Source organism: Patiria miniata, unplaced genomic scaffold (assembly GCF_015706575.1).
Source record: "Patiria miniata isolate m_02_andy unplaced genomic scaffold, ASM1570657v1 HiC_scaffold_17, whole genome shotgun sequence".
Lineage (NCBI taxonomy): Eukaryota > Metazoa > Echinodermata > Asteroidea > Valvatida > Asterinidae > Patiria > Patiria miniata.
The window spans coordinates 2,106,200-2,116,413 of record NW_024037055.1 but is presented as its reverse complement, the minus strand read 5'-3'; the positions used below and the strand labels follow the sequence as shown (position 1 = coordinate 2,116,413).

The 10,214-nt window shown below is 41.2% G+C and overlaps 1 protein-coding gene across 1 annotated transcript in view; it reads left to right on the top strand.

Moving 5' to 3' along the window:
• Window positions 1-105: 105 nt before the first annotated feature.
• LOC119723386 (von Willebrand factor A domain-containing protein 8-like) overlaps window positions 106-10,214 on the top strand; it is a 19,257-nt gene continuing 9,148 nt past the window's right edge. The window contains exons 1-26 of the mRNA XM_038193999.1: window positions 106-469; window positions 841-918; window positions 1,219-1,274; window positions 1,496-1,570; window positions 1,751-1,861; window positions 2,000-2,167; window positions 2,344-2,508; window positions 2,738-2,787; window positions 3,069-3,177; window positions 3,494-3,598; window positions 3,908-4,042; window positions 4,387-4,521; window positions 4,711-4,788; window positions 5,027-5,187; window positions 5,297-5,410; window positions 6,018-6,186; window positions 6,447-6,524; window positions 6,865-6,980; window positions 7,140-7,246; window positions 7,437-7,543; window positions 7,679-7,827; window positions 8,164-8,239; window positions 8,365-8,500; window positions 8,858-8,977; window positions 9,430-9,635; window positions 9,744-9,895. Of these exons, the coding sequence (XP_038049927.1) occupies window positions 331-469; window positions 841-918; window positions 1,219-1,274; window positions 1,496-1,570; window positions 1,751-1,861; window positions 2,000-2,167; window positions 2,344-2,508; window positions 2,738-2,787; window positions 3,069-3,177; window positions 3,494-3,598; window positions 3,908-4,042; window positions 4,387-4,521; window positions 4,711-4,788; window positions 5,027-5,187; window positions 5,297-5,410; window positions 6,018-6,186; window positions 6,447-6,524; window positions 6,865-6,980; window positions 7,140-7,246; window positions 7,437-7,543; window positions 7,679-7,827; window positions 8,164-8,239; window positions 8,365-8,500; window positions 8,858-8,977; window positions 9,430-9,635; window positions 9,744-9,895 (3,095 nt within the window). The 5' untranslated portion in view covers window positions 106-330. The remainder of the gene's footprint in view (window positions 470-840; window positions 919-1,218; window positions 1,275-1,495; window positions 1,571-1,750; window positions 1,862-1,999; window positions 2,168-2,343; window positions 2,509-2,737; window positions 2,788-3,068; window positions 3,178-3,493; window positions 3,599-3,907; window positions 4,043-4,386; window positions 4,522-4,710; window positions 4,789-5,026; window positions 5,188-5,296; window positions 5,411-6,017; window positions 6,187-6,446; window positions 6,525-6,864; window positions 6,981-7,139; window positions 7,247-7,436; window positions 7,544-7,678; window positions 7,828-8,163; window positions 8,240-8,364; window positions 8,501-8,857; window positions 8,978-9,429; window positions 9,636-9,743; window positions 9,896-10,214) is intronic.

The window sequence follows — 10,214 nt, the reverse complement described above, 5'->3', positions numbered from 1 at the left end:
TCCAATTTCATGGACACAAAATCCAATCGATTTATTATTACGATTTTTTAGTCAAAAGAGGGCAGTATGTAAGTTTAATGGAGGACGCAACTGAGACGGGTGCCAATCTCATGTTGAATAGAAATGTACATGGTCTCTACGTGGTATACCAAGACAGCTACAGGGTTTCATACATTTATCAGCACGGTGCAGAAACTGATGGTTCCACGCACCAAGTTGAATGCGGTTATAAACTGTATTTTTCGTGATAATGCACTTTTCAATGCAAACATAGAGGCACAGATATGATAAAAGTGTGTCATAGGTGACACCGGGAAGACTTGAGGATTCATGCTGGGCTTGAGAATCGCCAGCATGAGCGCGGAGAAATCGCTCCGTCGCTTGCGGCATCTTCGCGGCGTGTTGGCCGGTGGATCGTCGCTGTCCGGTGGGAGAATCTCTCCCGTGCTCCGCGCTTGTTACTCGTCGGGTAAGTTACTAAGTAGACCCATTTGACCATTCCGGTTAGAAATATAAACTTTAGTCAAAATGATGTTAATTGTAGACATATTATTAATTAAGCCATCTGACGACACTTTTTTTCATAACAGCCCCGCCCCGTCCCCCTCCCTCTCCCCGCTCCCCCCCCCCCCAATAAAAACTTCTTGAATGACTATAACTGAGAAATATTTTCAGACTTTCTAGTACACAAATCATCTTCCAAACTTCCTTTTGTAAATGAATTTACAAACATGACAAATAATGTCTGCAACTTTTTTTTTTTAATTTCGTTTTTTATTTTTTTTTTATTTTTTTTTTTACGAAACACGAATAATAATTATGTTTCCTTGGTAATTGTAGATGGAAAAGTTTCCATTGGTGATGTGAGTCGGACCCTGAAGGCACCAGCTAATCCTGAACTGGTCCCCATCAAGCATTGTGAGTTACAAGAGCATGAAGAGTGGAATATTACAATTAACTTTTAGGTTTCACAATCCATAGTTAATAATGTTAATTGTGTGTACAAAGGCCCATAATCAGTAATAATGTTTTTAAAAAATCTTTAAAAAACCTCAGAAATAATAATTAAGATGTTCAGTCCCAATTTAATTGGGTTAACTGTGCTTATGCTGAGTTTGTCAATTACTTTGCAGTATTTCTTGATATGGCATGTATGGAGCTTATTTTGTGTTGTACATTTGATCAAACAATCAATGCGTGATCATTTTGCATTTGCAGTGTCTGATGGTCTACCCCAGTCAGTGATGCGACACCTACGATGGATCATGCAAAAGGTGAGGCAAGACAAAGTGGGCGGGGAAAGCCAGCAGGGAGGGGGAGGCAAATTACTTGAAATACATGACGTTCTCTCTTTTGTCTACTGTCCATGTTTTTTAATCTGCAAAATGGTATTCCTTAAAGTGATAACTTTTAATGTTCAAATATTTTGAGTACTTCTCCCAAAAGTCTTTTTTATTTAATTGACGTGAATGTCATGGATAATATCTCTTCCCAGGATGCACTTGGCCAAGACGTGTTTTTGATTGGACCGCCGGGCCCCCTGCGTAGAGCCATTGCTATGCAGTACTTGGTAAGTTGCATGAACGACTCAAAATTGTCTAGACAGATCAATTCGGCTGGTTACGTCTTACGTGCAAGTTTCGGCAGGTTATATTTTTGTCTTTGTGACATCACATTCTTCAAATGGGCATAATTTTTTTTCAGCAGAAAATCCATTTTCTATGGTTTGATTGAAAACTTTCTAATCTAGGAACTGACAAAGCGGGAAGTGGAATACCTGGCCCTGACGAGGGACACGACCGAGTCGGATCTGAAACAGCGGCGAGAAATCAAGGATGGAACGGCCTTTTATATCGATCAGGTGTGTATAAAGCCAGAGCATTGTGCGATGTGCTGAAACATAACTTTAACTCAAGTCTCCGGGCATTTTGCCAGTTGTTATAATCAAATAACTACTAACATTTTATCTACTCTTTTTTCTCTGTGATTGTGAAATCAGTGCGCAGTCCGAGCGGCAACCCAGGGTCGCATCCTGGTCATTGAGGGTGTCGAGAAAGCCGAGAGGAACGTCCTGCCGGTGCTCAACAACCTCCTGGAGAACAGAGAGATGCAGCTGGAGGACGGACGCTTCCTGGTGGCTGCTGATAGATACGACAAACTACTCAAAGTAAAAAAGATTTGTTAGTCAGCTCAATAATTCACCTTGATTTAATTGTATTTATGGACTGATGAATCTATGAGATTATACAAGTGTTGGGATGGTACAGGGAGTAACACGCAGGACACTTTGGTCTAATTTGCTCTAATTTGCAATCTTTCCTGTTTATTTTTTTCCTTCTGAAGGACCATTCACAGGAGGAGCTAGATGCATGGAAGCTGGTCCGTGTCAGCGAAGATTTCCGGGTCATCGCTCTGGGCCTGCCCGTCCCTCGTTACCGTGGCAACCCCTTAGATCCTCCCTTACGCTCCCGTTTCCAGGCCCGGGATATTAACCCTTTACCGTTCAAGGTACAGGCAAAAGCTATTCATGTAATGAATCACTGAACGGCGCAATCAGTGAACATTGTGTAACACCAGTAAACTTGTATACCGCCCTCTATTGACAGGACCAATAACTAGGTAAATGTTCAATACAGCCATGTACACACATATGGCTTTTTACCACAATTATGCTAATCATGAGTATTTTGGGAGACAAATTTTGACCTTTTTTTTCTTTTTTCCCCTCGATTTTCAGGATCATTTGGAACTCTTAAATGCTCTTGGATCCAGCCTCGCCTCTGATAAGTGAGTCAGTTGTTGTTTTTGTTTCTAATTTTAGGTTATGGTGAATATTCCAGTTATATATATATATATATAGATATCCTACTCTTAAGACTGTTATTACTCCTTCTTTGAAGACTTTAATGAGTTTGAGTTGAAAAGGATTTTACATTTTGCAGTTCCGTACCAGTCAAGCTGTTCACACAGTGAATCATTCATTGCTTCTGCATGCCTGAACTAAAAACTTCTGTGAAATGATTTAGGTTAATAACTCTTTTCTTGTTTGTACGCCTCGCTGCTCGCAGAGTGCCCCAGATGTTATCCTTTGCCACGGCGCTCCGGAGCCAGGAACTAGCCACCCTCAGTCTGCCGGACTTCCCCATTGATAACCTGGCCAGCATCGTCAAAATCATGGTAAGCAAGTATGGTTTTTCCCATCAAAAATTGTGTGGTGTAAAGATTAAGGTTCAATTTGCACCGGAGCCTTCATGTAGCCTGTTAACAGAAAATAACTGCTTACTAATTTTTTTATGCTTAGCAGAAATCAGCTGGGGACCAGTCACGAGCAATATACATTGCATGACCTTTTGGCTGGTAACCCATTTTTGCTAAGCACATTATATTCTGTGCTTAGAAAGATTCCGTAATGAAGCACCTTTATGAAATTTGATCCTGATTGTAAATAAGTGATTTGGTTTCTAAATTAATGTTATCTTTTTTTAACTCCTAGGATTCAGTTCCCAACATGTCAGCTCAGAAACTGCTCTATCACCTGTATCCTTATTCGGTCTTTCTACCGAAGGAGGCACGAAGCGTGGTCCTCGATGCTTTAAGGGTAAATCCAAAAGTACTTTGAATTTGCAATTTTTGTTTTTGGTGTTTTTTTTTCATCGAAGGGCCTGCCTTCTGTCCTTTGACTGACTGGCTAACTTACTCCCCGACTGACTCCCCCGACTCCCCGATTCCCCGACTGACTGACCAAATGACTGACTGAGAGAGTAATAAATCATGTCCTGCACTCGGGCTTTTGACCACAATAAAAGACAAGCCTAGATTTATAAATTGAATAAGCCAGACCTTAAATTAATAGAACTTTTATAACTTGAAATGTTCCATGTCTATTTTCTTTTCTTTTTGTCGACAGAGATTTGAATTGCTGGAAGCCAAGGACGGGAATCTGCCCAATCAGAGGGCAGTCTCAGTCCAACCAACCAATCACAACGATGCACCCATGGCAACGGTTACCGTCGGAAGCAAGGGTGAAAGCTTCCAAGTTCAGGTAAGGTTGAGATTGAAGAAACGATGTCATTACTTTTTAAAAAGTTTGTTTTTTACGTTTTTTTTGTTTTTTTAGAGAAACCAAAATTGAGAATTGTGGTGGGATATTTGCGAAGTTGTTTTATTACATAGTTCAGTTCTGGAGTTGTCTAACGTTGTTTTAATAGTTTACAGAGATATAGAGTCAGAAATGGAGCAGCATGTAGTAGTCTTAATGACCCTTTGACATGTTTGTCAAAATGTATACATGTTCCGATAGACATTGCATTGCACATACGAATACTGGCATACCAGGCCTGTCGACTATTTAGGAAATATTTAAAATTTGATAATTTTTATTTACAGGTTCCCGCTGGTACAACGGAACCGAGACCCCACCACGAGCATCAACGATTTATCACCACACCGTCACACGAGGGCGTCCTTGCTGATTTGCTGCTCTCGCACTCGGTCCAAGACTTCTGTATTATTGGCCCCAAGGTGAATCACAATTTGGAACGATGCAGAAATATATGGGGAGAAGATGAAGAAATTTGTCTGTCCAAAGGGTTGTAAAGTTGCACATGTAGAGGTTGCACTATGGGATGTAAAGCTCAGATTATCAGTCAGGTTTTAAACAATTTATACAAACTTCCCTGAATTAGGTTTTGTTTTGGTTTTTTTTCTCAGGGATGTGGAAAAAGCGTTCTGACCAGGAAGTTTGCTGACATTATGGGATACAAGATGGAACCAGTCATGCTTTATCAGGTAATACAAACAAATATTCTTATAAAAATTATTGTTATTAAAATTACTCAAATTATAACTATTATTGTAGATAAGATTATTTACACTAGTGATTTGTTTCCGTCTTAACTTAGATATTATGAATTCTGTCATTGCACATGAAATAATTGAGCCATATCATACAACTATATTTTTCCCCCATTTTACCTTCTGTTACACTTCTCGTGAACATTTTTCCGTTTTCATGTTGTTCCTTCAGGACATGACCTCCCGTGACCTTTTACAGCAGCGAGGGACGCTGCCTAACGGTGACACCACGTGGCGCCTGGCGCCTCTCATTACTGCGGCACTAGAGGGCAGTATTGCTCTGCTGGACGGTCTACACAGGGTTAATCCCAGCACACTGGCCGTGTTACACAGGTACGGCCGAATGACGGTTATTGCAAATCCAAATCTGTATCGGAATATTTGTAATTTTTGAGCATTTTTGTCTGATGACGGACTCACCTCATCTCTGTGTTTCCTATAGGTTGGTTCATGACCGTGAGATCAGCTTGTTTGACGGCACCAGACTGCTGAGGAATGATCGTTACCAGGCACTCAAAGAACAGTCGGGACTGACTGATGAACAAATGCAAGAAAGGTCAGTGGCATTCTGGAACAAAGAGGACAATAATACTTTTTCAAAATAACCCCTAAGAAATTTGAAAAATGGAAGAATTAATACAAAGGTTCGCCTGTCTGAAACCAAAATATAGTTGGGTAGACATGAGTTGCTCCTAATATGTTTGCTAAGGGACCGTGACCATTCAGCCCTGGTATGAAAAGGGCCCCCCGGTACCTCATCCGGTCCAGAGCCAGTCCGGTCTTCAGCCCAGTCTCGTCCGGTACATGGTCCTGTCTGACCAGAAGTTTTGAAGTCAGTCAGGCGATCAATTTATTGCCCTTCAGAGAACATCCAGAGCAGAACAATAGCGGACTTACCGGATTAAGAATAAAATCCTTCCAAACTCTTTGGTAATTTACGGACCCATTGTGCGCGAAACCGCAAGGCAGTAGTTTTGATCTGTGCCGACGAAAGTGTTCTACTGTTTCGCGCTGAAGGATGAAAACCACAAGCAGGTTTCTTCAGGGATATATTATGTGTGTCAATACTTGCAAACAATAGACCCCAGGATAGAAGAGTTCTTGATTAGCAACCGATACTGAAGCAGTGTTTGGACTAACGTTATATTATCTCTGTATCCTAGGTTCATCTTCCCGATCCATCCTTCCTTCCGCATCGTCGCCCTCGCTGAGCCCCCGGTCATCGGCAGCAGCACCCAGCAATGGCTCAACCCTGAGCTCCTGACGCTGTTCCTGTATCATCACTTACGCCCTCTGTCCATGGCTGAGGAGATGGATGTCATACAGGGCATGGTGAGTTACGCATGGCTGTTCTTTTGATTGAACCTACACCTCTGGATTGATGCATAATCCACAAGGATTTGGTCTGGATGTGATAAATCAGTATTACCCCTGCTCATCACGCCTATATAAAATTCCTAGGCCTGTCTCAAACTGCTAAGTGATGATACAAGTTCTCCTCCATGCAAAGCCTGGAATTATTCGTATTGACATTTTTGGAAAGGTACTTCTGATATTTGTATTTTAGTTCATGTTTTTCTTGTTTTCCTCAGGTACCTAACACTAACCTGGCCACTCTTGAGTCCCTTCTCAAGCTGACACACTTGCTGAGAAATTCTGGCGACACGACAGTAAGTTGGTGTTCTGTCATTCAATTCCGTTGTCATCTGTTTGTGTAGATTTTGCACTTATCAAAAAAAATGTCCATGTAGATTTGTCTAAGTCATAATAACCACTGTTATTTCAACCCATACTTTGCAGATATTATGACTAGGGGCCCTTCCTAATCTTCCAGCATCCTTAACTTTGCAAAATATTTTTTAAAAGAGGCACCAAAATCATGTAAAGTAATGGTGGATAATCCTTTACAGTCATCTACAAAATCCTCCCAAATCGCCAGGTAGCTTCTGGAAGTATCTCGGAAGATTCATTGCCAAAAGTCATGATTTTGAATTGTTTTTGTCCTTGTAGCTCCAGTCATTATCCTCATCACTTTCGACTCGTAACCTGCTTCGGATTGCACGACGGTTGTCCAGCTATCCTGAGGAAGGCCTTCATGAGGCTATCAACAAGGCCTGCTTGTCTAGGTGAGGATTACAGAAACACAAGTTATGTCTGTTGCCCCCCCCCCCTCCCACTTTTGAAACCCAGATACAGAAACTGAATTGTGCCTTCCTTCACTTTCAGCAATTTTCTTCTGACATAGAATATTTGTTTACAATAAAACTTTTTCCTGTTTTTCCTAGATTCTTGCCGGCACTTGCTCGTCAAGCTTTAGACAAGGCGCTGAAGGATAATGGAATAGAGCCCCAACTAGCAGCGGAGGATGTCGACATTGAACGAGCTCTTTCTTGTAAGAAACTACAGACTAACTCTACTTTCAAATCAAACTTTTGAATTTTTTAAAGATATTATTTTATTGAAGAATTCTTTGATCCTTGTATGAGTTGCAATTGTTTACGTATAATATATTATGATAAATAAAAGGAAGGGCTGAAGAATTTCTTGTATGGTAACTCAACCTTGACCTTTGACACCTGCAGGTGAGGTCAAGAATGGCAAGCTGCGCATCGGCGACACGGAGATGGCAGTCTTTAACCCAGACAACATGATGATGGTACCTGACACCCTGTTCTATGACAATGTACAGGTATGTGCGGTAACCAGTGAAAAAAATTCCCATCATTCACTCTTCTTTCCTGTTTGCGTTATTTTAAACCTCGCAAGTTGCAAATTTGAAAAAATGTTTAGGTTAAATTGTTGAAACCATATTTTCATGCCACAGCATCTGAACATCATGGCGGCCATGTTGAAAGATTTCATCCTCGGGGAGCATCTGTTGCTAGTCGGTAACCAAGGCGTCGGCAAGAACAAGATTGTGGATCGTTTCCTGCATCTGCTCAACAAGCCACGGCAGTACATCCAGCTTCACAGGTGAACAGCGTAACCAATTATGGCTGAGCTACTAAGCCGGAAAAAATTGCTAAGTAGATTTATGCACTAAGCAACAATCAGCGGAGAACCAGTCACAAGCTTATAATAAACATTGCATTACATTTTGGCCGGTAACCTGTTTTTGCTAAGCAGATATTTTCAGTGCTTAGCAGATTTCTGTGCCCACTGCTCATTCATATACATTGTAATGATAAAAAAAAAATCCCTTTGCATTACTGGTACTACGTGATATAGCTTGACCACGTGATCTGTTATGCTTGAATTACAAAAACAAAAATGAACTTGAAATATTTTCGATTTTTTTTTTTCTCTCAGAGATACAACAGTACAGTCCTTAACCCTGCAGCCAAATGTTCAAGACGGAATCATCATATACGAAGATTCACCTTTGGTAAGAGGAATCAACCTAGACATTTCATTAAATGTATGTTTGGTCAACATCTGTTGCTGGAAATTACTAGGTGGATTTGTTACAAGTGCTGTATATTGATTGGTGTTTTTCCTCTGATGTTGAAGGTTCGAGCAGTGAAGCAAGGCCAGGTTTTGATCATCGATGAGGCCGATAAGGCTCCTACTAACGTGACCTGCATCTTGAAGTCGCTGGTAGAGAGTGGAGAGATGGTGCTAGCTGACGGAAGGAAGATTGTTGCCGGTAGGTCCTACAATCAGCTCAAAACTCTGTTACAACCATTGAAGTTTCAAAATCCTTTTTTCAAATATTGAGACCAATATGGTTCAGATCTGATTTCTAAAGCGGGTGTTACTCCTTTTCTGTGGTTTCCTTTGGTGAAATACACGCAGCACAAAATATGTTGGTATTAAGGGGTTGTTAAGATACTGTAATATTTATTGTGTTTTACGAGTGATTTATACTTTTGGGAGTTTTTAATCGCCCTGAAACCATTTGAACATTTCAGTCAGTATACCGAATGTAAGTGGAGTATTAAAACCTTATCAGGAAATAGCCAGAATTCACCAATGTATATTTTTTTCATTTGCTTGTCAACAGAGGGAGCCCTAGCATCGTCCACAGAGAACACCATTTTCACCCATCCAGACTTCAGGATGATTGTTCTAGCCAACAGACCCGGGTTTCCCTTCCTTGGAAACGATTTCTTCGGAGCTCTAGGTGAGTTATTTTTTGTATTTAATTATTGTATTTATTTATTTATTTAATTTGTTTGGGTGTCAGGACTTGCCAACAATTTTATTCTTTCAGGATTTTCATTTGGGATGCCTGCATGAAAGTGTTCCATTTTTAATTGTTTATTTATTTTAAAGTTGAACAAAGAAATTGACTGAAGTAGGGCTGGAACCTGCGACCACCTGATTTCTATTCCGGTGCTCAACCAAATTTTTTTGGTTAGTCAATTAAAGAAGGCTTACTAATTCGTGAAATATATGACTAAGTAGTTACTGCAGAACTAAATTTGCGCAGTTTTTTTTTGTCATGTGATGTCGCATTCAAAAGAGATTAACTTTTCTAGTGCTAGGATTTTTTTGTGGTGAAACTCGAAAAATAACTTTGGGAGAGTGACTTTAAATGTTATGAAATCTTGATTTGCATATCAATGCACACAGGTGATATATTCAGCTGTCATGCCGTGGACAACCCCAGTATGGAATCAGAGATGACCATGCTTCGACGCTACGGCCCGGACGTTCCCGAGACTACGCTGCGCAAGCTGGTGTCAGCGTTCAGCGAGCTGCGCGAAATGGCCGACCAGGGTCTGATCACGTATCCCTACTCCACCAGGGAGGTCGTCAACATGGTCAAACACCTGCAGGTTGGTGTCTCTTTAAGCCCCTCCCCTTAAACTTTCGACCAATCACAGCCGAGTATAAGCTAGATATATATTCTAAGTTTCTTTATCTTATCATTTTTTTTTCCGTAGAAATTTCCGCAGGAAGGCCTGGCCAGTGTGGTCAACAACGTCTTTGACTTTGATGTTTACAACAAGGAGATGCGGGAGCAGGTCATCCAGGCACTGCACAAGCACGGGATACCAGTGGGCGCCGACCCAGGCAACGTACAGCTGGCTAAAGAGTAAGGCTTAGAAGGGGTTGGTCTTAAGAGCGCTTAAACGGGCCTTTGATATTGATTGTACTCAGTTCCAGTGTCATGAAACAATTGAGAGTATTTCTACTCCCCCTGAATGAGATGCTAGTCCATCAAAGTTACTCCCTAGCTAATGTCGGTACCCATTTATACTCCTGGGTGGAGAGAGGCAAGTGGGGTGAAGTGGCTTGCTCATGGACACAACATATGACCAGCAGCTGGATTCAAACCCCTGACCCTCTGATTGTGAGTCGCAAACCCCAACCACTAGGCCACAACTCCCCCTCGAAAGTGAGATTGATTATGC